Below are 26,935 nucleotides of genomic sequence, written 5' to 3'. Positions count from 1 at the left end.
CACACACACTTAGCATAGCATGGAAATGAGCAACACATCTCAAAGAACAGTTACGAAAAGTAGGTAACCATTTTTTCCCCACCTGTTGGATTTTTTCTCTTTAGTTACAAATCTTAACAAAACTCTTGACATTACAAAGTGCCTTCTTGAGATGTATGGGACCACAATAGAGCCAAGGATGCATGCTCTACTTATTTTTGTATTAGTTAGTGCTGAAGCAAAGGTAACTTTTCTTGGGTTTTACCAGCAACTTTGAAAGGTGGATATCATATCCTGTGTCCCTTGGTTTCTGTTTCCTAAGGTATCTGTTGAGTTATTATGGACTTTTTTGTTTTGTTTTTGAAGATGTTTATTTTGTATTCACTAAAATTGTAGATGCAGATGTTGAAATAAAGACACTGCTCAAAAGGCCTTTTGCTTGTTCCAGGCTACTCACCATATTTAAATTGTATACCTACAAAATTCTCTTAGATACACCCAGGTAAATTCAGAGTGACTACAGGGACTGGAATGCAATTACTCTGGATTTATATGGATGTAAATGGAAGCAGAATGTGGCTCCTTTTGTTTCTATATTTTATATCTATAGTGGAAACATCTCATCATAAAGGGCTTTTCCCCAGTAACAACTTCCACTGTAGGCTAAGTTATATTGTAACAAGGGAGAGCCCACAGGACAAGAGATCCCCTCCACTTCACTAGATTAATGATGGATCCTGTAGCCTGATTTGGGGTGAGTTAGTAGGGTTGGTGTAATTTATCCACTTAATTTAATTTAATTTGATTAATTAATTTTAATTAATTAATAATATTAATAATAATTATTGGATATTAATTAGTATGGGTTTGGCTTGCCAATATATTTGATCAGAAGATAAAGTTCGTCCTGAATCAGGCTTCACAGAGTTTATAAAAGGAACTTTGGGGTATATGACAGGAGCTTACACTGAGACAGATATAGTCATAAAGACCTTTTGATTAAAATTAATGAAACAATAAGTAAATGTTAAAACAGTTCAAGATCACAAAGTTACAAAATATCACAGTTCTTTAAGATATAGATTTATGATTTATGCAAACTTGAATACTCACTTTGGTGTAGCAGCGTCCCTTGGGCGGTTTCACACCTCTGGCAAAGGAAGTTATTTTAAGATGGTTTGCATTCTGATTTTAACTCTCTATATATACTAAATGCTAAAACTAAAATGAAATATGAGGGAGATTAAATCTCTTTTTACTTACTGTTTTGAAAAGAAATAATACTACGGCCTACTAATAGTTAATAGTCATCATAGATGGGTAGCATCGATATGTAGATGAGGGTGGAGGCAATATAGAGTAGACAGGAGCAGATAGATGGGTGTATTGCCTCCCTGATGGTGAGCTGTCCCACCTTTTTATAGAGCAAATTTTATCTTTTCCCCACGGAAATGTTAGGGTACTCTTGCCTCATAGCTTAACATTTATGTGCGTATGATTGACAGGTATGTATGCATTTGTGGTGTACTTGTTTCCACCCTTTACTGTTATTGGTTCAGTTAAAGGTCTCCAGACATCTGCGCAGGTATTTTGTCTTATTATCACTTTTCTGAGTAAGGGTCCCAAAATGTGCTGAAGTTGCCTTAGCGTCATACAGGATGTTTGACCTGTAGGTTTCTTGCATTACAGCTATTGTATTATGAATTTATAAGCCTATTACATCAAATACTTAAATTTATCAAAAACACATTTTATGCAGACCAGCAGATTACTCCTCAGGGCTACACTCCTATATTTGCAGGGAGCACTAGAGGTATGTGTGTATGGGTTGGCAGGGTGTGTGCGCATACAGTTGGGAAGGCCATAGCTTCACTCTCAGTAGTGAGCAGCTGAAACAAGACTCATTCCTCTTCTCTCCACCCTCATCTCCTCCATCACTGTGAGCCAGAAATTCTTCTTTACCCTTTCCTTCTCCATGGTAATTGCATTTTCTTTTCTCTTCCCGCCTCAGCCCTGAACCTCTCAATCCCAGCCTGGAGCACACTCCTGTACCCCAAACCCCCCATTCACAGACCCACCTCAGAGCCCACACCCTCAGCTGGAGCCTCACCCTCCCCCCGCCTCACTCCAACCCCCCTGCACCAGACCAGAGCCTCCTCCCACACCCTGAACCCCTCATTTCTGGCCCCACCCCAGAACCCGCACCCACAGCCCAGAGCCCCCTCCCATACTCTGAACCCCTCAGCTCCACCCCCCCAGCCCAGAGCCCCCTCCTGCAACCCAAACCTCTCATCCCTGGCCCCACCCTAGAGCCCTCACCCCAACCCTCTGCGCCAGCCCAGTGAAAATGAGCAAGTGAGTGAGGGTGGGGAGAGCGAGCAACAAAGGAAGGGGAGATGGAGTGAGCGGGGGTGGGGCATGGGTGTGGCCTCAGAGGAGGCGTGGGGCAAGAGTGTTCAGTTTTGTGTGAGTAGAACAGTGGTCCCCAACCTATTTGTGGCCAGTAGCACATTCATGTTTTCAGAAGAGTGTGGCGAGCGCCAACAGTTTTTCAAGGCTAATTTTGTATTTGTACATTAAATCATACAAAAAATATCATATTTAATATAACCTAATATATGAATCCAGAGAGAAGCCGAAGACAAACTGCGAGGACAGAGAACACCGGCACCCGCAGCCTGCAGCCCCGGTGTTCTTTGTCCCCAGCAGAGGCAGGGCTGCGGCTTCTCGCTGGTTTACGCCATGGCTCCGCACCTGCCAGGGACCGAGAACACCGGCGCCCACAGTCTGTAGCCCTGGAGTTCTCTGTCCCTGGCAGGTGCAGGGCTGTGGGCTTCTCTCTGGCTTAAGCCACAGCCCTGCGCCTGCCAGGGATCGAGAACACTGGCGCCCACAGCCTGTAGCCCTGGAGTTCTCTGTCCCCGGCAGGCGCAGGGCAGCGGCTTGTCTCCCCTGCTAGGCACTAGGCAGGCCCCACGCCTGCTGGGAACAGAGAACACCCTGCTCGCTGCCTGAATTCTCTGTTCCTGTCAGGTGCTGGGCCATGGCTTCTCTCTCCTGCTAGGCACTAGGCGGGCGCACATAAATGCCCTGGCGGGCACCATGGCACCCAGGGGCACCACGTTGGGGACCACTGGAGTAAAAAGTTGGCAACCCTAAGTGAAAGTCTATTGAAATAAAGTGAAACAATTCAAGACTCACTCCACTTGAACGCAGGTGGAATTTCACTCTAATTAATTTCAGTGTGGTAGCCGTGTTAGTCTGTATCACCAAAAAGAACAGAAGTACTTGTAGCACCTTAGAGACTAACATATTTACTTGGGCATAAGCTTTTGTGGGCAAAAACCCACTTCCCAAATACATTTCTTAGTCTTTAAGGTGCCACAAGTACTTCTCGTTCTTTTACTATAATTAATGTTCTCTATAAGGTGTTTTCACTACATATCAGTCTATTTTGCCATTCACTGTGATCATTCTCTAGCCAAAGCCTTATGAATTTAACCTGAGCCTGAGAAGGAGCCAGAATTTACCAATGTACATTGCCAAAGAGCCACAGTAATACATCAGCAGCCCCCCATCAGCTGCCCTCCCGCTCCCAGTGCTTCCCACCCACCAGCAGCCCCATCAATCAGCACCTTTCCCTCCCTCCTGCACATCCGGATCAGCTGTTTCCTGGCATTCAGGAGGCTGGGGGGGGGAGGAGTGGGGACAGGGCCTGTGCCAGAGCCAGGGGTTGAGCAGTGAGCACGCCCTTGCACATTGGAAAGTTGGCGCCTGCAGCTCCAGCCCTGTAGTCGGTGCTTATACAAGGAGCCACATATTAACTTCTGAAGAGCCGCATGTGTCCCTGGAGCCACCCTGATGTAGGAGGTGGTGTACTGTGCTGTGAACATGAGGGTATGTCTACACTACGGGATTATTCCGATTTTACAGAAGCCAATTTTTTAAAACAGATTGCATAAAATCGAATGCAAGCGGCCACACTAAGCACATTAGTTCGGCGGTGTGCGTCCATGTACTGAGGCTAGTGTCGATTTCCGGAGCGTTGCACTGTGGGTAGCTATCCCATAGTTCCCACAGTCTCCCCCGCCCATTTGAATTCTGGGATGAGATCCCAGTGCCTGATGAGGCAAAAAACATTGTTGCGGGTGGTTCTGGGTACAGCTGCACCCCTCCCTCCATGCAAGTAGCAGACAACCGTTTCGCGCCTTTTTTCCTGGGTGAACTGTGCAGACGCCATAGCATGGCAAGCATGGGCCCTGCTCAGCTCAAGACAGCAGTCATGGACGTTGTAAACACCTCACGCGTTCTCGTGCAGTCTATGCTGAACCAGGACTTGCAAAACCAGGCGAGGAGGCGGCGGCTACAGCAGCGCGGCGAGGAGAGTGAGGAGGACATGGACACAGAATTCTCTCAAACTGCAGGTCCCGGCGCATTGGAGATCATGCTGGTAATGGGGCAGGTTCTAGCCATTGAACGCCGATTTGGGGCCCGGGAAACAAGCACAGATTGGTGGGACTGCATAGTGTTGCAGTTTGGGACGATTCTCAGTGGCTTTAAAACTTTCGCATGCGTAAGGGCACTTCCATGGAACTTTGTGACTTGCTTTCCCTTGCCCTGAAATGCCAGAATACCAAGATGAGAGCAGCCCTCACAATTGAGAAGCGAGTGGCGATAGCCCTCTGGAAGCTTGCAACGCCAGACAGCTACCGGTCAATTGGGAATCAATTTTGAGTGGGCAAATCTACTGTGGGGGCTGCTGTAATGCAAATAGCCAAAGCAATCATTAAGCTGCTGCTACGAAAGATTGTGACTCTGGGAAATGTGCAGGTCATAGTGGATGGCTTTGCTGCAATGGGATTCCCTAACTGTGGAGGGGCGATAGATGGAACCCATATCCCTATCTTGGCACCGGAGCACCAGGGCACCCAGTATATAAACTGTAAAGGGTCCTTTTCCATGGTGCTGCAAGCACTGGTGGGTCACAAGGGATGTTTCACCAACATCCACATGGGATGGCCGGGAAGGGTTCATGACGCTCGCGTCTTCAGGAACACTACTCTGTTTAAATGGCTGCAGCAAGGGAATTACTTCCCAGACCAGAAATTAACAGTTGGGGATATTGAAATACCTATAGTTATCCTTGGGGACCCAGCCTACCCCTTAATACCATGGCTCATGAAGCCATACACAGGCAGCCTGGACAGTAGTCAGGAGCTGTTCAACTACAGGCTGAGCAAGTGCAGAATGATGGTAGAATGTGCATTTGGCCATTTAAAGGCGTGCTGGCGCACATTACTGACTTGCTCAGACCTCAGCCAAACCAGTGTCCCCTTTGTTATTGCTGCTTGCTGTGTGCTCCACAATCTCTGTGAGAGTAAGGGGGAGACCTTTATGGTGGGGTGGGAGGCTGAGGCAAATCACCTGTCCGCTGATTACGCGCAGCCAGACACCAGGGCGATTAGAAGAGCACACCAGGAAGCGGTGCACATCAGAGAGGCTTTGAAAAACAGTTTCATCATGGGCCAGGGTACAGTGTGACTATTGTGTTTGTTTCTCCTTGATCACCTCCCCCCCCATTGACTCATTCCCTGTAAACCACCCTCCCTCCCCCTTTGACTACCACTTGCTTCCTAAGGAAATAAAGTCACTCTCGTTTAAAAATCATGTATTCTTTATTAATTAATTATAAAAAGAGGGAGAGAACTGACAAGGTAGCCCAGGTGGGGTTTGGGAGGAGGATAGGAGGGAAGGAAAAGGCCACTAAAAAAATTTCAAAATATTGACAGTCTTTTGGTTGGACTGTCCACTGGGGTGGAATGGACGGGTGCACGGAGCCTCCCTCCATGCGTTCTTAGTCGTCTGGTGGGTGAGGAAGCTAAGGAACATGGTGAGGGGGGAGGATGGTTAAGCAGGGGCTGCAGCGGCACTCTGTGATCCTGCTGTCATTCCTGAAGCTCCACCAGATGCCAGAGCATGTGAGTTTGATCATGCAGCAGCCCCAGAGTTGCATCCCACCACCGCTGATCTTCCTGCCGCCACCTCTGATCTCAAGCGTCTCTCCTCTCCTCATGTTCACTGGCATCTTTCCTGTACTTTGATACCACGTCCTTCCACTCATTCAGATGTGCTCTTTCATTGCGGGTCACTTCCATGATTTTCGAGAATATTTTGTCTCCCATCTTTTTTTTCCCGCTGCCTTATCTGAGATAGCCTTCGGGACAGAGGAGGGAGACTTGAAAAATTTGCAGCTGCAGGAGGGAGGGAAAAAAGGGAGAGAAGTATTTAAAAAGATACATTTTACAGAACAATGGTTATACTCTTTCACGGTGAACAATGCTATTCACCTTACATAGCACATGTGATCTCACTACAAGGTTGAATTTTGCATCTTAATATTGAGTGCTTGCAGCTTTGGTGTTAGAGATCACAGACACAGGTCCGGGCATCAGAATTCGGCTTGCATGTGGCAGGGTAAGCCATTGTCTTTCGGCTTCTGCAGCCTTCATATATCCAGCACCCTCCTTTCCCAAATAGCAAGCAAAGCCCATTGAGTGCTGCTTCTTTCCTGTTAACGTACAGCACCAGAACCTCCCCCATCCAATTCTCTGGGATGATCACTTTATCTCTCCCCCCACCGCGTTGCTGGTATCATGGAAGATCACTGTTAGCCACCCTCCCCGCCCCCCACTGCGTGGCTGGTAGCAGGGAAGATCCCAGCTAGCCAAACGCGAAAAAGCTCAGCACCAATTACCTCCCCCTCCCTGTGCTTGGCTAAATGCAGGGAAGGATTTCTTTTAAGCCACAGGCAAACAGCCCAACCATCTCTGTCCCCTTAATTAAATTCCCGTATTTCAACCAGGTTACCATGAACGATATCACTCTCCTGAGGATAACACAGTGAGATAAAGAACGGATGTTGCTTGAATGCCAGCAAACACCGGGACCATACGCAGCTAGGCTTTGTCATGTAATGACACCAGATTACTTGCTACATGCATGGCGTGATCAATTGTCCTACCATGGAGGATGGAATAAGGCTGCCCTGCGCAGAAACCTTCTGCAAAGGCTTTTGGAGTACCTCCAGAAAGCTTCATGGAGATGTCCCTGGAGGATTTCCGCTCCATCCCCAGACATGTTAATAGACTTTTCCAGTAACTGTACTGGCCGCGAATGCATCCCAAGTCCTCAGGGCAAATTAATCATTAAAAAAATGCTTGCTTTTAAACCATGTTTTATATTTACAAAGGTACACTCACCAGAGGTCCCTTCCATGGCTTCATTGTCTGGGATAGTGGCTTGGGAAGGCTGGGAGGGTACTTCTGTCAGGCTGAGAAAAAGCTCCTGGCTGTTGGGGAGAATGGAGTGCTGTGTGCTCTCTGCAAGCTCGTCCTCCTCATCTTCCCCATCCGCAGAATCCTCAGGCAAGGCTAAGATTACCCCCACCTGCCCTGGACCTTCCATTTGCTTCTTTGGTTTTCTGGTAAGCTTGTCTGAGCTCCTTAACTTTCACACAGCACTGTACTGAGTCCCTGGTGTGGCCTCTCTCCATCATGGCCTTGGAAATTTTTTCAAATGTTTTTTCATTTCGTCTTTTGGAACAGAGTTCTGTTAGCACAGAATCCTCTCCCCATATAGCGATCAGATCCAGTACCTCCCGTGCAGTCCATGCTGGAGCTCTTTTTCGATTCTCAGACTGTGTAGTTACCTGTGCTGATGAGCTCTGTGTGGTCACCTGTGCTGATCATCTCTCCATGCTGGACAAACAGGAAATGAAATTCAAAAGTTTGCGGGGCTTTTCCTGTCTACCTGGCCAGTGCATCCGACTCCAGATTGCTTTCCAGAGCGGTCACAATGGTGCACTGTGGGATAGCGCCCAGAGGCCAATATCGTGGAATTGCGGCCACACTAACCCTATTCCAAAATGGCAATACCGATTTCAGTACTACTCCCCTCGTCAAGGAGGAGTACAGATATCGATATTAAGAGCCCTTTATATTGATATAAAGGGCTTCGTTGTGTGGATGGGTGCAGGGTTAATTCAGTTTAACGCTGCTAAATTCTGTATAAACCCATAGTGTAGACCAGGCCTGAGTAGGGCTCAGTAAGCTCTCAATCTCCCTGGGACAGATTTGTAAAGGTATTTAAGTTCTTAAAGATACAGATAGGTGCTTTTGAAAACCCCACTAGGTGCCTTAGCTCATGATGGGTGCTTTTGAAAATCCCATTTGGCACCCCTGTCGGCATCTTGAAACACCTAAATTCCTTTAAAAATCTTGCCCTGTGTGGCTATTTAACCCTTCTGCCTCAGGCTTTGTGTTCATTGCAAAAAAGAAGTGGGGTTACCTCAGTGTAGCTTGTCAATGTGAACCCCAGGTAGGGGTTGACTAGCTGCAGTGTGGTAGAAACTACAATATCTTGTTTCCAATATGATTTTATAGGGAGTTTATTATGTCAGTGTATAAGAACATACCTTTTTGCAGTAAAAATAGAGCCTCACTTTCCCCAGGAGTGCTGTGAAGATCTGTCAGTTAATATTGGTAAAGTGTCTGCAAGATGGAAAGTACTATATAAGTTTCAAGTATTATATTCTGTTTTATATTTTACTGAGAAACAAGGACATCAAAGTTAGGATGGTATGAAGCCTGCAGTTTCACTTTTCAGGGTGAAAGTAATCCAGTCCTGACAGATTTGTTTGCAGGTGGGAGTTAAATGAGTTCAACTCTTCAAGGAGAACACATAATGATTTACATATAAAGACCATGGAGAGATGGAGAGAAAGTTCCCAATTTTCTGGGGAAAGGAGGTTGGCTGAGTGGGATTTGCAGGGTGTACCTACGTGAAAACTCACAGCTGTGTCTTCACTAGAAATAAAAGTGTGTCTTACAAGATAGATACCATGTTGTATGAGTTGGTCAAGGTAAACCTTAGACACCTCCGCCAGCTTCCCAGGTTTGCTTTGACCAGCTCAAGGTAAAACTACTCTTACTTTGTTCTTTCTAGAATTCTACAAGGCAGCTAAAACAAGATAGCTGGGGTGTTGTAAAAGACATGGGTTCGGGAACATGTCAAGCCTCAAACCCAAGGTTCATTCTGAAAGAATTCAAGGCTCAGTGCAAATACTTTCCACAGCTCTACTCACAGTCTCCCCGAGAGTCATGACTATCATTAAAGAGAATGGTAAATAGAAGTACAACTTGCCCACCTCCCCCTTGAAATTCTTTGAAAATATAGGAGGTAGCTGTCTGATATCTGTGAACCAAAAAAAAAAAGGAAGTATTTCACTGTAGATTTCCTGCAGCTGTGTGTGACACTGACAATGTGGAAATATCTGAGAATTCTAAGATTTAATTGTAAATGCCCAGACTTCTGCTGGTGAGCAGCACAGTTTGTCTTGTATCCTTATGTTACTACTTTGTCATCATGTTGTGGTTTTGTACTCTTTTGTGCTTAGGATGTGCCATCATTAACTTAGAATTTAAATTTTCTACTAGGGTTCAGTTCAGTGGGTGAATGCCACCCACAGAAAACAAGTGTATAACATACGTAGTTAATTTGGCACATTGTTTTTGGAATATTAAATAGAGATTAAACCAATCCAAAACCCTACACCCATTGCTCTTGAGGTTTGGGAGAGCCTGGATCTATAACAAACTAAGCCAAACCTAACTACCTCTGAAATTTGGAAAATGTCAGATCTGGTTTCAAATTCTGTGGCTTGGCTCTACCTCCCATATTAAATGTTCAACAAAAATATCCCTATAAACCCATCAAATGTTCAACCCCAGATACATGTGTCTCGATATATTTCCATCCACTTGCTGTATTCATTAACTAGATTAATTACTCTGACTAGTATTATCTTTCTTTCTGTTCACAGGCTGGCCCTGGGCAACCCTGTCTGTTCTTGGATTCCTGTATTGCTACTCTCATGTTGGAATTGAATTGGATCGCGCACACACCGTGTAGATTAGCACACAGTTATACAAAGGTATGCCATCATGAGCTGTGAGTTAAGAAGGGAGTGGAACAGGTTTTTGTAAAACCTTCCATACAGTGAATACAGACATTCTGATTTCTCTGCCGTGGATGTACATGCCATTCTCTCTGCAGGAAAATATGTCGTAGCAAATATACTTTGCCAAACTATTTAAAACACTGGAAGCCACTTTAATTTATAATTGTTTATGGACAAACCACTTGAACTGTAAACACTGATTTCTTAAAGTATTTTTTGTCATCTTAGACACTAGTTTTATATCAGAAGTATTTACTTGTTGAGTATTTTAGTATATGTACGTCACATTCTTGGATCCATGTCTATCAGGAAGAGAGAATTTTTTGTCTTTTTCTTATTTTTTTCACTGCAAATACACTGCAAACAAAAGAGTGCATCCTATTCGTCCATTGCACAATTTGGAAAACCAGAATTCTACCCAAATTGCCTTTCATACATTATATCTAAAAATAATACCCAGCTATTGAAAGTATAGCCTGAAAACATGTACAAAAGAATAAAAGATTTTGCTTTTTTAGCCATTTCTCTATCTTAGTGGTCCCCAAACTGTGTGGCACACAGAGGAGCATTCAGGGATGTGTGCAGCAGGACCCGTGCCAGCCCCCATGGAGGACGGGGAGGGAGTGCCCCCCCAGCCCCGCTCTGCCCCGACACAGCTCCGGCCCCAACCACAGTTCCACACCAGCCCCAGACGCAGCTCTGCTCCACCTCAACCCAGCTCCGCTCCACCCCTAGGCCAACTCTGCCTCTAACCCCAGCTCCTCCTGCATCCCCAGCTCCACCTTCAGCCCAAGCTCTTCTGCTGAGGAAGTCTTGGCTGTTCAGTATAGTTGAGGCATGGACAGATTCCATTACTGGTAAGGGGCAGGGTTGTGACAGGAAAAATTTGGGCAGAGGATCACTGCAACCACTACCAAAAAGGAATGCCCTGAAGGTGGGATTTTTCAAAAGCCCCTAACATGGGCATAACTATTGGAGCAGAGTTAAGCCATTGCTGAAAGCTTTTGAAAAATCCCATGCTTTACCCTTCGTAGTTAATACTAGGATGAAAAACCATGTATCTGTTCTCCAGCCATGTAGACTGGAAATCCATTGATCTAATGCAGGATGTGTAGTAACTTGTATACATAAATAACATCTCTTACACTCAGAGATGGACATGACCTAGTAGGTCATCTAGCCCATGCCTCATTCCAGAGGAGTATCAGTCTTTGTGGTGTATGTTTTAGTGCTTTGTACTGTCTAGTGTTGCTGTATATCCTTTTCTGTTTTAATAACAAAACTCAGTCTTTAAGGATGGTTGATGAACATATGTGACTTGCAGAATTATTTTTTGCTATATAGTAGGGGGGGGAAATTGTTTATGCTGTATCAGAGGCCATGGAGAAACACCAATTTTATATTAAAAAAATTAAGCACAGGAAGGATTAGATCTGTTCCTCATTTACCATACTTTCATTCTGAAATTCTTACTGTCCCTCATGTTTAATGGAATGTGCAAATGCCAAGAGTTTAATAATCTGAAATACAACTTTAATTTTGCTTCAGTAACTAGTTATAACACTTCCTTCTAATGTCATTTGATGTATGCTAGCTAGTAGAATCATTTGAATAGATTGTGGACACACTTACACCGTGTTAGGCTTTTTTCAAGGAAGATCAAGGAGTCTCCAGTACCTAACCTTTGAGATATTATTTCAGTTCAACATATAGGCAGAGGTTTGGGTTACTTTATATCAAAACTCCTCATAACCTCATGAAACTGTCACTTATGCCTATCCTATTGTCATTATATGTCCTTAGATAGTGAGATGACTTTGTCTTCCCTCTGTAATAATTGCTTTCATGTTAGTATGCTTGAGGAATTCTTCCAAGTCTTGCTACTTGTGGTCACTGTCTCTTGAGCTGGACATCATTATGTAGTGTGGGGTAGTAATCTACAGGGAAGCTCGAAGAGTTCTTAAACAATGTCTCCCTTGTATGAGGAATAAATAGGTTTTCTTCAGCACCAATCTCTCAGGGGCTCCCTTTCCTATTTCAAAAATTCCTATAATCAGGCCAATTTAAGGAAAGTCACTAGTCAAAATATGTGAGAGTTCTCATCTGTCCCACATGCCATGCACCAACATACATGGCATCAGAATCTTGGACCAACTTCATGTATTTATCAATAGGATTCCAGACTCTGTGCCCTAGGCAACGTCCGTGAACATCTGCAGCAGAAGTTCTAGGGGTTTGGCACCGAGACAGATAGTCCTTGCTTGGCCTGTAGAGGTCCTGAGTGCATCCATGTGCCACTGCGAGCAGGACTGAGGAGTCCAAGTGCGTCACAAGTTGCAGCATCAAGTTGCTATTTTACAAGCAATTTATTCATGAAACTCCTAGAGGAGAGGAAGCTACACAGATGTTTGGAGCCACAGACCAAGGTAAACACATTAGTTAGTAAGCAGTAACCTGATCATGCAAACCACAGAGCAATATGGAGAGATGGGGAAGATGCATTCTCTTGCCTGGAAATTAGTGAATGTTCAGTTAGGGAACAGATAGATTGGGAGAGGAAGAATTTCTCCAGGTTCCCCAAATAATACATAGCCATTTTTACACCAAAGGAGCGGGGCCCTAGACTAGTGGGCACTTATGTAAATCAGATGCCCTTTGAACGTGTGAAGTTACCACATCCCTTGTCGTTGCATGGTAGAAAATGCAATGATGAAGACAATGCTTAGCTGTCATTGATTGTGAGGCTGAATTAAAATTTGGGTACCTGCTGCTGCACTTGACACCTATGAAGGTTCTTGTGAAATTGGTGCCGGATTTTTCAAAACAATCCTAAGCAGCCGGCAGGCTGGATGTGCCCATTGCAATATATGTATTCAACAAGTGCCGGGAAAGATCTGAAAAATGTGGTTGTCCGGATCTCTCACATAACCCTTCCTCCCCCAAATATTTGGTTTTGAGTTAAGACAGCTCACGTCATCCTTGATGATAATTGTATCTGTAAGATTATGCTAATCAGTTCTGCCTTGATTACAGATGGCGCGTAGAACTGTGCTCACATATGTTTCACATCTGAGAACTAAAAGCAGCTTAGTTGAATTAATCTACTTAACACAGGTCAAAGGAAAAACAGCTTAGCTATAAAAACCCAAGGCAGACTTAGTCATTCATCACACTAGCAAATGCCACCTCCTGCCCCTGCATACCTTCATGTATTTCCAAAGATAAGTATCTTCCGTGGAGTCTGCCTCTGGGGCCAGTTGCTTCTCTCATTTGTTATCCCTAAGCATGCCCCCTAGAGTTTTGTGGAACTGTCTGTCTAATGTAGCTGTGAAGAGTAAAGAGATGGAGCTGCACAGTATGGCGTAGCTTTCTACTGTTTTCTTATACTGATACTCATCCCCTCTCCCAATAGAGTGCAATAGCTCACTCTCCTGTCACACATTCTGCTGTCTACTGGAAAATAATTCTTTAGGTGCGCAGCCTATTTTATTAGCCAAGTCTTCCCTTTTAATCCAGTGGGTGCAGTTGAAATACTGCTCCCTCTGAGGCTTGCAGAGGGGACATGATGTGTGAAATCTTGTGAAGAAGTTGGGGAAATCTGCATTACAATAGCTTGTTCCTTCTGCGAAGGGACCCCTGAGAACTACTGAGCATACTGCACTTCTCAACTGACTCCCCTCATGGATTTTGATACCTAGGGGTTGGTTCACATGTACTGAATTTAACACAGCTTGCTGTTCGTGAGTTTCATTTTTAGCCGCATTATCACACTACACCAAAAATCACCACCAAGGGCTGTTTCATTTGAGTTTTCGCATATTTAGTGGGTTTGATTTGTATCAGGTGCAGGATTCAGTCAAGGTGGCTGACAAGTTGATATGTCCCAGCTGCTTGCTGAAGTGACTCACCTACAAGAAGAGCGTGTAGCTGATGAGTCACCAGGGCTTGTGCATCCCATGTGTTGGGGCAGACCATGACAGCTCCCAGGATGAGAACTTTTCAAGGATGTCATCTCCACTTCCCAAGGCCTAGCAGGCCAGAGAGAAAAGAAACCCCATTCTACTTGTTCAGATCTGTATACAAAGGCTGAGTTGAGTAACTTTAAGTTCACATTTTCACACTGCCTCTACTTTTGCACCTATAATTTGCCTTCCCTAATCAATCGTAACAAAACTACTACAACTTTGGCATCTACCTCATTGCCCTTGGAAGTCTGGCTTCTTGGATATGAAGTTATTGCTCCACCAGGAGTCAGGCTTTTCCTCTGTATTGAGCTTATCAACATGTGTTGAATATCATTTCCCAGTGCTAACTTACATGATGTTAACCATGAGTTAGCACTGAGTGTAAATAGGGACTGCCATGTTTAACAGTGTGCAGGCTGATTGCAATTAACTTAGGACCACGTCCTTTTAAGATAACAAAAGTCTTCTCACTCACTTTCCATTCTTGAAGGATTCCCCATCTCTGTCTTCCTTATATTGAGTGTCGCACTAGGGCAAGACAGAAGCTAGAGACAGGATGAGACTGTGTGAGTTCTTTGCAAGGCTTGACCACAGGTAAGCCTGGCTTTGTCATCTTTCCTCCTTAGACAGGATTACATTGATTAAGTGCAACTAGCCTTTAGTAGTGGCAATCAGCTACTTTCAGAAGTGGCTCAAATGCTCTTTAAATGCAATACCTGCAGTATATGAACACCCGCATGACATTCAGCACATAAGTTAAAAAAAATCAGTGTCAAATGTGACCTAACAAAACTCCTAAATAGCGCTGGGTAGTGACAGGGACTTACTGCGGGTGGATGTACCATCCAACCACTGAAAATTCACTGAACATATAATCAAGCAGTATAACTTGGCATATGACCTATGAAGTTTAAATTGTATTAGCACTCGCTCTGGAGCATGTCTTTCTTGACAACATTAATGAATTTTTTGTGGACCAAGGCATTTGATATCCCTGCACTAATGCATTTGGTAGTTGAGTCCTTCTTGGTCTCAAAACCTGGATGACACATAAAATAACTACTGGGAACAGCATTTAAAGATCAATGGCTTACCACCCAGTTGATAAAGGATTTTAAGGAAGCGCCTGAGCAGGGAAGCATTAGGAAAGGGTCCACTTGCTTTGAAAATGATGCTACTAACTCCAAGGAGGTAACATTGTTTAAGGAAGGCTTACAGAGGGAAGTGATCAAAGGTATAAATGAGTTCAGTGCCCAGCTCCTATGGAATGCTTCATTCTCCTTTGTGCCTTTTAAAACTGTCCTCTACTATTTAACTGTGCGGTCGTGTAATTTGAAAGAGCTGCCCCTGGGAAAGACTCACATGCAGAGGTGATGAGAACCCCAAGTTCAAAAGATAAATAATATTTATACAGCGATTCCATCTTTACAAACATTTACCAGTTAACCCTCTCAACCCCTGGGGAAGTAGGGATGTAAGTACTGGCATTTGCTATTATCATTGCTATTACATTTGTGAGGGCAGAAATCTGAAACGATTTGCAATGGCCTGTCTCTGAGATGGGACTGGAATTCACAAATCCGGCTCCTACTTCTGTCCTCAGCCTGTTGCCCTCGCCATCCCTGTATCAGAACAAGAGCCTGGGAATGTTAACACAAGTAGGGGCCTGGTTTTCTGCACCCTTATAGAAGAACAGAACTTGGAGGAAAGTTGCAGCTGTTAGATTATCACAGATTTAGAACACATCAGCTATACATCCTAAAACGGCAAAATTAAAAGACTACAGCAGAGGGGAGCAGTCTAACTTGTGCAGCACAAGTCTCACTGCAACCCTCAGCATGGGGCGTTTGGGGTGTGATTCTAGTGCAGAGGGCTGGAGAGGATTTAGTTAAGTCGTCCTTGGAGCTACAGTGCTGCTGTCTAAAAACAACTTTGATCCTCAGCTGCTGTAAATTGTCTTAGGTGCTTGAGGCTCCGTCCCCTTATTTATATATAGGGAGTTCTCACAAGTGGAGGTAGAAGGCAGGCTCTTCTCCATACTACTGAAGTATTTCCTGGATACAAGAGCTGCCTCATACTGACTATGATCTTTACAGACCCCCAGGCTGATGATGTGTGTGCCCACACACCTGATACAGTCTAAGCACAGGAACTGAAACAAAGAACTACTCCAAGCTATTATTACCTTAAGGCCTATGAGCCCTAGTCATGGACCAGGACCCCAGAGGGCTGTACAAACAGAGACCCTTTGTGATCTTGGGCAAGTCACTTCACCTCTTTATGCCTCAGGGACCTCCTCTTTAAAATGAGGATGATAATTTACCGCATAAGACTGTTGTGATGCTTGACAAGTTGGGGTTTATAAAGGGCTAATCAGTAGTATATGAGCTTGGATTCCCTTGTGTGTATAGAGAAGGGGCAGGGAAGGTGTCTTTGTATTGTTCATTTACAGTAGACATGATCCATATTGTTGTGGGGATGGAAGCTCTGTATTTATTTTGCAAAGAAATGAAATCCGTTCCAGTTGCCATTCTGTATATCAACTCTACCTGCACACAAATATAATTGGGGTTTGAAGACACAAACAGCTAAAAAAGTGTTACTGTAAAGGATGTTACAAAAATCCTTTCTTTCTTAACAGTAACCAAGTTATGTGGTCAAATGCAGTTGCTGTCATGTAAAGTGTCACGATCTACAAAAGAGTATGGTACCTGTTGGTAAATGTTATTTAACCTGGCCCCAGTTATGGGTACTGACCACTTTTTGAAACGCTGGCTCTTAGATTTTAAGGATTGTTTCAGTTTTAACGATTTAAAGTGTTGTTAGTTTAAAAAAAACTGTAAAAAAATAAAGCAAATACAGCGGTCAGGATTATTTTATATTCTACACCAGGGGTTGGCAACCTTTGAGGAGTAGTGTGCCAGGTCTTCAGTAATTTAAGGTTTCTCTTGCAAAAATACATTTTACATTTGCAGGGGCTCTCGACAGAACCCCAAACTGTCCGACATCCCCACTCAGGTGCTGCGGGGCCAGTGGCCAGGACCCCAGACCTGCAGCGCAAGCGGCAGACGGAACCCCAGACCAGTAGCGTGCTGAGCCGCTCAACCCGCTGCCGGTCTGGGGTTCCATCTGCTGGCCCCGCTCAGCCCACTGCTGACACAGGGTTCCATCCATTCAGGCCAGCAGCAGGCTCAGAGGGGCCAAGACCCCGGCTGGCAAGGGGCCAGCGGCCAGAACCCTACACCGGCAGCTGGCAGAGCGGGACCAGCGGACGGAACCCCAGACCAGCGGCAGGCTGAGCAGCCCCACTCAGCCCGCTGCCAGCCTAGGATTCCGTTCACCCAGGCAGGTGGGGTCTGAGCAGGGTCAGCGGCCAGGACCCCGACTGGCAGCAGCATGCCAGTAAAAATCGGCTCAAGTGCATCCTTTGGCATGTTCGCCATAGCTTGCCAACTCCTGTTCTACACACTTGCTACACTGAAGGGTTAGGCACTAATAGTTCAGAAAATGTAGCCCACTGCAAATATAAGAGATTAAAATCTTTTAGGGACTAATGTAAGAATTTGGTGTGTAAGGAAGGGCAAGGTTTTATTTTCATTGCGATTAAGACTGGAATTGTTTAATGGTATTAGAGTCCACATTTAGCAAGAAAATTTGGATTCTAAAACTTAGAAGTTGGTCTGCTTCAAGGTCTGTATGTATACACAGGCCACACTTTTTATCATCTACTCAACATAATATTAGTCTGTTCTGGAGCTTCACACAGATAATTTATAATAAGTTTTCTCCCTTACAGTCAGCAGTGCGTTTCTTTGAAATGTTTTCAGCTCCTTAGCTGTAAAACAAATTTCACAAAATCAGCTTGCTTGAAAGGATTTGTGAGTAATCCACTTTTCATTCATCCTAAAGCTTTGCTCACAAAGAATAGACTGTTGTAACACCGTGTTTGAGCTATTGCTGAGTACGTAACGCCTGTTGCATTTAATTCCAACATCCAGCATGTTAACAATATCTAATATTCACGCACACACATTTGTTAACTCCTCTGCTTTTCCAGGTACTTCAATCAGCCTTGCAGATGGAAGTCACAACATCAAACCAAATTTTCTTCACTATATAGTTTATTCCTTCCCCTGTAGGTAGCATGTACCAGCTATGAGAACGTGGATGTGGATGCACGACTGAGCCAAAGCGTGCCCTTCGTACACACATGCAAATTTCATTGATTTCAGTGAGACTTACATGTGTATCTGAAGGCAGACTTTAGCCATCTACTAATCACTTCCCTTTCACATTAATTTACGAGAAACATTCATCTTTATTCACAGTAAAGAAAACTACATCAATTAATATAACACAAATGTTGACAAAGCAATATGAATATTGCTAAGACAGTAAGAATTATATGTCATTCCAGCAGTGAAGCAAGTGATGTCCTTGTCTCTCTTGATTCATGCACTTCTCCCTGCTATATAGCACAAGCTAGAATTGTAAGAGCGAAAGGCTGGGAATCTGAAATTACAGATGAAACTTCAAAAAAATGTGTTTTAAACTATACCTTTGCCAGCTGAGGGCTTGAATTTGAGCTTGATTTGGAGAAAAGTATCTGGGAAAAAAATGGAGCAGAACATATGTTATATGCTATTCAGCCTAGGAGCAGAACATAGGTTATATGCTATTCAGCCTAGGAGCAGAACATAGGTTATATGCCTCTGTTTGTCTTGAACACAGATATGTGTGTGTGCAGATATGGTTCTGAATAGGGGTTTCTTATCTGTGCATCTGACACATACATATGTTTAGAGAACAAGCTATTCCTCTTCCCTAATTGGCTCTTCACACGTTTGAATCACATTCTGCCTCTCAGATCCAGGACTAGCTTCCTAGCTAGTTTCTTACAGGTACTATCCACTGTCATTAGCATTCTATGACAAAGAGCAAACCTCTAGCTGACAATATATTTGGCACCATTTCTTATACTGTTTGTCCCGGTTGTTATCACACTTTGCATATGGATTAGCAGTAACAAAGACCACCTGGGGAATTCTAGACCACTCAGCCTAACTTTGATACCAGGAAGATACTGGGAACAAATTATTAAACAATCAGTTTTGTAAACCCTAGAGATTATAGGGTTATAAGGAAGAGCCAGCATAAATTTGTCAAGAACAAATCATTTTCCTTCTATAACAGAATTACTGGTCTAATGGATAAGGAGCAGTAGACAAGATAGATCTTGGTTTTAGTAAGGCTTTTGATAAAGTCCCCCATGACATTCTCATAAGCAAAACTAGGGAAATGCAGTCTAGATTAAATTATTATAAGCTGGTTGCACAAGCAGAACTGTTGAAAGACACACTCAAAGACTAGTTATCAATAATTCACTGTCAAACAGGGAGGACCTATCTAGTGGGGGTCTTGCAGGGGTCAGTCTGTTCTTTATTTAATTAGTGTCTTTGATAATAGAGTAGAGAATATGCTCAAAAATATACAGATGACACCAACCTGGGAGGGATTGCTAGCACTTGGAGGACAGGATTAGTATTCAAAAGGACCTTGACAATTGGGAGAATTGCTCTGAATTCAGCGATATGATATTCAATAAAAACAAGTGTGAAGAATTCACTTAGGAAGGAAAAATCAAATGCACAACTACAAAATGGGAAATAACTGGCTGGCAATACTGCAGTAAAAGTGGATGAAAAGTTGAATATGAGTTAACAGTGTGATACATTTGCAAAAAAGGCTAAAAGGGTTGTATTAAGAGACTGGTTGTATGTACACATGAGGTGATTGTCCTGCTCCACTCAGCAGTGGTGAGGCCTCAGCGGGAGTACTGTGTCCAGTTCTGGCTACCAGTCTTTAGGAAAGATGTGGGAAGACTGGAGGGCATCGAGAGGAGAGCAACAAAGATTATGAAAGGTTAGAAAACCTAACCTGTTGAGGAAAGGCTACAAAAACTGGTCATGTTTAGGCCTGAGAAACTAAGACTGTCTTTAAATGTGTTAAGGGCTGTTATAAAGAGGGCTGATGAATTGTTCTCCATGGCCAGTGAAGGTAGGACAAGACTAACGGGCTTAATGTGCAGCAAGAGAGTCTCTAGGTTTAACTATTAGGAAAAGCTTTTTAAATATAAAGAGTAGGTAAACAGTGGAATAGGCTTCCAAGGGAGGTTCTAGAATCCCTATTATTGGAGGTTTTTAAGAACAGATAGGACAGACACCTGTCTGGGATTATCTAGTTTACATGATCCTGTTTTAGCACAGCAGACTGGCATAGATAACTTCTTGGGGCCCTACATTTTGGTTATTCTAATTCATAAAAATATTGCATGTCTTGCAACATTTTGTGGTTGGGGATGCTGCATTTCATGTCATGCAGTGGTCTCAGTGAAACACAAGGATAGCACAAGCTAACTTGTCAGCTCAGACATCCCACATCTTAGGAGACATGCCTCAGTGCATAAACCAGAGAACCTTCCCTTCGCTGAGAGAGGTACTATGTGTTCTCAAAGTGCTGCAGTTCTTTCTGTTTCATAAGCTGTTCCCATACAGTGTGGTCTCTCTTACTATACCTACCCAATGTTCAGAAGTTCTTTAGTTCATATTATTCTGAGGTTTAAGACAATGAAGGCTTGGGGTTTTTTTGCAGTTCTGTTAGTAGCTTGGGTGGACATATTCAGGTAAAGACTACTGCTACTGCACATGGGTGAGTCAGCAAAAATGAATTGTTTTATGGCTTCATTGTTCTGCAAAATGTCACAAATCCCCATGCTGTTTCCTGGAGCTGGACTTTACATCTAATAACAGTACACTGATGCAGAAAAACATGGGAGCCTGAATGCTGCCAAAGTAAACTAAGAACCAAAATATGGTATTAACACCCCATCACCAAACAGAATATCCAAAAGAGCATCAACAACATCCAACAACTCACGAATGTGAAATTACTCTGGAAACCAAAGCTTTCACCTTGCCTGGCAGGATGTCACTGACTGAGTGGCAGAGTTGTGCAAAACTGCAGATTCCACAGTAAGAAAAGCTTTCCTCTTGTTCTCAGAAAGGGTACCATCCCGCGCTAGCCTCCAGCTCGGTGATACGTTGACGGTAACAATATTCCTGCAGGTAGGTTGGCCCATAGAATTTAATAGTACTAATCTTGTACTGAGAGTGACACATCCATAATTAGATATAAGATGTGTAAAATTTCTTATGGCAAAGGCACAGAAGCTCCTTATTGACTACGCAGCTCAGGAGGCTGCCAGCACTGGTCATATCCATCTTGCATACATGTGTAAAATCTGCACAACTACATTCATTATTGGTGACAGTCCGTAAGCACAAGCCATCCCACTTCTGGAGAACACATGGCTCCATCCAGTGTATTGAGCAAAGATGCAGTATTCTAAAGCATCTTTGGAAATACAGGTATATCCTCTGGGCAAATAACTTTTGGAGCAGTGGTTGCAGCTAGCCACACAGGTTGAGGGGAGGGATAGTTCAGTGGTTTAAGCATTGGCTTGCTAATTCCCGGGTTGTGAGTTCAGCCCTTGAGGGGCCACTTAGGGATCTGGGACAAAATCCGTACTTGGTCCTGCTAGTGAAGGCAGGGGTCTGGACTCATGACCTTTCAAGTTCTAGGAGATGGGTAATCTCCATTATTTTTTTTCATTTGTATCTCAGCTCAAGGAATAGCATGTTGCACCTGCCTGCTCACAATTTGTCATGGTGGACATTAAAAAAGAGGCTGCAATTCAGCATCTTAAGTTTGAAAATATGACAGGATTTTCACTATGGGATTAACAAGCATGGAAAGATGCACAAGATTGTAATTATAAAAGCTTTACGGGTAACAGTGCTAATGAACAGTACTAGTCTACTTAAATCCTGGCAGGTGGGCAGAACCAACCAGCGCAACAACAAAGGCCCACCCCATCATATGGGGGATAACCCTCAAAACCCCAGAACTTAACTTAACTGATTGCAGGGGACACAAAATGAAAAATAGGAATGGGGTTACAGGTCACAGGGTTGAAACAAGGAATCCAGGTTGACGGTTCTGGAGACCGAAACCCCTCTCCTTATCCAGAGACAGGGTGCTGTTCACCAAGAGCAGAAGCAATACAAGCTTCCCACACTACTCCAGCAATATGCCTCAACCCTGACCTGCAATGGACAACTTCTAGACTAAGAACAGTAGTTCGGTTTCCTTGCATGCTTTGGCCCCTCAGTGTCTCTGCTGAGACAGCCAACAAGGGTGTTAATTATAACCAATTGTAGTAATATTAGTCATGATACTGTGCCTCCTCAGGAACCTCAATCCAGGATTGATCTCCTGGAGCCAGGCAGGACATCCAGAATTCACTTTGTCTTGGGGAATGCTCTCAATCTTGGCAATTTTTAGACTGCATTACAAGATGGTATTCTTCACTTGGCTTCTTAATTTAAAGCCAGAGCCTTGGTAGTTTTTCAGCAGTGGGTGAGGGGAGCAGGGGCATGGTGTGTTTGACCCATGCTAATTGTTTGAAGCAAGTGTTTCACATTCTTGTAAGATATACCTAGATATGGCAACAACAAATGCAATATGCATTAGTCTACAAGGCTACTCATCCTCTGGCATCTGAGTCCACCAGCTCATTTCAAATAGGCCACCAGCCAGTCTTCAGATGGGAATGATTCTCCATTACTAGTGACTTCATTGCAAGCTGGATAAAAGATAGTGTTCCAGCCCCACTCCACACAGCCACCTAGGAGTTCAGGTTGGTTGTTTATTTTTAAATTATCTGAGTTCCATTTACAGTGACCCTGGAACTATTCAATTTACTGTAGGGTTTAATGGTGCACAACCAACTGAAATCTAATTTAAAAAACCTGAGTAATTAATGATGCTTATATAGATATAATCTGTATGAGCTGTAACACAATTGACTAAAACTGGTATTATAGATTCTATAGCAGATGCCAAAAATATATCAAGATGAACACATTGTAATCAGCTACCTAACAAGAAAAGAAGAAATCTAGCCAAAATGGTTGGCAAATTATCCCTTGTCATTTCTCCATGCAAATATAAAACACACCCAGACAGTTATAATGTATAAATAGTTATTACTATAATAAATAAAATTAAACTTTTTTTTACAAATAGTATTTGTGCTTGTTTAAAAATGTTGATAAGGGCATATTAATGTAGGTGACTGCAACTGTATTTGAACATTCCAAAACAGGAGCTATACAGTATATCTACTGGCAGCGTCTCTGCTGACCACAAAAATAGTATCTACTCATTCTTTTCCTCTTTTAATTCATGCTTGATTGAACAAAGTGACAAATGCAAAGAAAAAAAAACCCAAGAGAGTGGGTTTCTGAAGAGATGAAAAACAAGTGAAATACATTTAAAAGCGCCAGAGCACTGCATAACTGCATATCAATAAAGTGTCCATGCAGTGGTGGCTAAATATTTAAACGCAGACAGATTTCCAACAGATGTACAAATATTGATTCTATGTAGTACAGTAATATAGCACATTCCATTAGAAAATCATATTTCTTTATATAGCAGTTAATCCTGATACAAGATTATTGAACTTCCCATCTACAGCTAAAGTGATTCTTTCCTACTTTAGTGACATATTCAGTGGGAATAAGACCAAAAAAAAATAAAGTCACCAGTTTTTCAGAGCAGTTTCATGAAAACCCCAAGTTACCTTCGTTAACATTGGACATTTAAATCCAGTTACAGAGATGCTCTGGAATTACACATTAAATGTGTTTACACAACACTCAAATCAGTTTGAAACAAATAACAATTGCGAGTAAAGTCACATCAGATTTATTAACTGTAAAAAAAACAAAACCCCAAACCACCCCCTAACACAAACACTTCAACAATAGATGTGTCAGCTCCCTGATATACAAAAGTGTTTAGACAATGATGTTTTCTGTGGGGGAAAGGGCTGCTGGAGTCATTTATTTAACTAATAAGGCGGCAATAAGTAATTACCTACAAGTGACTTCCATTAGACTTAAAAGCTAATCAAGTACTTTATATTTAGACAACACTGTAAACACTACAGAACTGAATCACAGTTTGAACTCACTTATGAAGGGTCTTAAGGCTAAGTGTTGAATGTTTTATTGCAAGCAGCTTTATTTTTAAATTAATTGAATCAATGTTCACCACAACACTGTGGTCTAGAAACAAGAGTACAGTAAACATCATTACTTACTGTACCACACATTGAATTAGCGGGGTGTTCTTTGAGATGTTTATCTTTATTACTCAGAAGTACAGATGAAATACAGACTTTGTTATTGCCTATACACTCACAAGAGAGAGCCTTCGGCTACTGGCTTCCCCTGTGTTGAAGTCAAGAATTCAGAGGCCAACATGGCAAGTGCATTTCTACCCCTAGTGCCAGGATTAGAAAATAGAGGTGCAGTGACAAGAAATGTTTGACTCAAGTCATTGAAAGATACTTTGCCCCAGGATAAGTATAGCATTCTCAGCACCTTTGAGACAGCACCTGGTACCAGAAAAAAAAAAAAACATTTATTCTGACTCCATCCGCGGGAGAAATCACAAGAACCAGTACTAGCTCAACTTTGCTTTAGAGATACAGTGAATGGCAACGAGCCGTGGATTATGAACCAGGTTCTCAGCAATTATGCCAATGTGTTTTTGAACCTCGTGTGTGTTTCCAATTCCTGGCTGTCACAATGTTTGCCAGATCCCATCGCAGTCATGGTATCATAAGCTAGTCAGGTTAATTAACTTTAGGCCTAGCAGAGAAACCAAAGAAATGCTGTGGCCTGAAAAAGTTAATGATGAATAGAAACATACCAGACTAGGATATTTCAATTGATATCTACTGGGGAAAACTTATGTTCCCTTCCTGAACCTTTAATCATTAAATGAAGGATGTGCTGTTATTTGACTGATATACAATCCATAGACTTATCTATACATACATACATATATATATGTATGTGTGTGTATGTATGTATACATGTTATCATATACACTGAAATTTATATAGTAAAGACAAAAATTGTGTTTTAAGTTGTTCCACAAACTTATCAACACTGTGTCAAAAAAATCACCAGGATATTCACAGCAAATAGCTCTTTCGGCTCATTAAAGTGAAGTACCGTAGAAGTAGAACATCACCTTCTCAGATGTTAAACTGGATGTTCTCTGGAAAGCGGGACCACACTGTGAATGAAATTTAAAGCAAGAATAATGTTTATAACAGCATACACGTAATATCAGACAGAAGTAAACGTATCTGAACACAGATTTGTTTTAAATCGTGTAATGCCTAGAGTAATGTACATAACTTAAGTACTGACTCTTAAAACCTGCCATTTAAACCAAAACACATTATTACTTTATCTGAACTACCTGCATCCCATTTTCAACCTAATTACAACTTTGAAGTAAAAAATCAAGTGTGTAACGGCTTTCTGCTGAAATGAAGACTATTCAGCAAGTTGTAAAACTGCAGCAGCACTATGCCAGACAAGGGTGAACATGGTTTTTATAGCATTTACAAAGGTTTGGTGGTTAATAGAATTTGATATGTAGGATTCATCTATTTTTAAGATGAATAAAATGAGGACATTTTAAAAATAGTTTGAAAGAAAAAAGATCACAAAAGTTTTTCTAATACATAAGGCAGCAGAGAGAAGCAAAACCAAAGAACAAGAAATAACAATTCAGAGCTTTGATTTCACTTCAGGAACATACAAGTCTTGTTGACTTCACAGCCCAATGGGAGGCCTGTGTATATGTGTATCCAAAAACTGAGTGTGGTCCTTAACAACCACTTTTTTTAAAAAATGCTCTTACAATATATGGAAATCACTGACGGCTGTAACTATATCCTACAACTAGTCTGAGTAGCTGATGGTTCACACAGCCTTAACGGGCCAGCGTCTGATTTCAGTTCCAGCCGTGTAAATCTGGAGTACATCCACTTACTTCAGTGCTGACTTGAAGGGCTGCTACTCTGAATTTACAAAGCTACATCTAGCCCATACAGTCATTAAATGTTAATCATAATTCTAAAACACATTATAACTCGTGAAGTCTTCACAAGCCGGAGAATGTTACAGGTGGGTTCTGTTCTTCAAACACCAGTTAGTATAGCAGTCATGGCTCTATGACTGTGTAATACACAGGAGGAGGAGCTCAGACAGTAATAACTTAGCCACAAGAAGTGCAGACCCATGTTAATTTAGTTTGACCTCCCATGCTGGAGGTACCGTAATTATAGAGCTATTGAGTTCTAGTCCTGCCATTCCAACATTAGGCACTCAGCAACACCAACAGCAAAGTTTCCCTGAGAGACCTACACAAATGTCATTTGGCTGAGTGAGCAGATTGAATCAGATATGAGCTAGGCAGGGCCAGAGAACTGTGATTATGTCTCTAACTCTCCTGTACCTACATTGTAGTACTTCTGGAAGCAGCCACCTACTAGAAGGCTGTATAGTTTCCTCTTAGCCCACCACATAGAAACATGGGTATTATATTTTCCAGTGGAAGATGGATGGGTAAAGTTTTCACGAGTGCTGAAGTCCCCTTGATTTTCAGTGGGAATTAGGCATTTTTTGAAAATTTTATCCAGCAAAACTAGTGTTTGGAAGATGAACTAATCCCAGTTAGAATGGATTTAGGAATTAGACTCTTACCTGGGGCCAAAGAATTTTTTGGGACTTTCAGGACCCTAAATACCAATATAAATTAATAATTCATTGTCTCAAAGAGTGTGATTTAGGCTTTAAAAATTAATATGACAAATATTACGTAGGCTTTAATAGATATATTGATAGAGTCTATGAAAAGTCACTTCATGGTCATGAACTGAAAAGTGTACATGTGTTTGGGTTTGTTTTGTTAATCGCAACACAGTTATAAATGAGATATAGAGCAGCAGTTACAATAGATCTGCAAACATACAGTGAGTTTC

The 26,935-nt window shown here is 42.6% G+C and overlaps 1 protein-coding gene across 4 annotated transcripts in view; it reads left to right on the top strand.

The window, feature by feature from the left end:
- The window catches only part of HHAT (hedgehog acyltransferase), a 390,792-nt gene that overhangs the window by 345,472 nt on the left and 18,385 nt on the right, over positions 1–26,935 (top strand). The window contains exons 12-13 of one of the 4 annotated variants that reach the window (XM_030557593.1): positions 8,983–9,159; positions 9,860–9,942. In XM_030557593.1, coding sequence (XP_030413453.1) covers positions 8,983–9,011 — 29 coding nt within the window. In that variant the 3' untranslated portion in view covers positions 9,012–9,159; positions 9,860–9,942. Of the gene's footprint in view, positions 1–8,982; positions 9,160–9,859; positions 11,306–26,935 lie in introns of those variants that run through there. The other 3 variants (XM_030557592.1, XM_030557591.1, XM_030557594.1) reach the window with 3 other exon arrangements.

This window comes from Gopherus evgoodei, chromosome 3, assembly GCF_007399415.2.
Source record: "Gopherus evgoodei ecotype Sinaloan lineage chromosome 3, rGopEvg1_v1.p, whole genome shotgun sequence".
Taxonomy (NCBI): Eukaryota; Metazoa; Chordata; order Testudines; family Testudinidae; genus Gopherus; species Gopherus evgoodei.
Note: the sequence above shows the minus strand (reverse complement) of the source record. Positions and strands in the feature narration are given on the sequence as shown.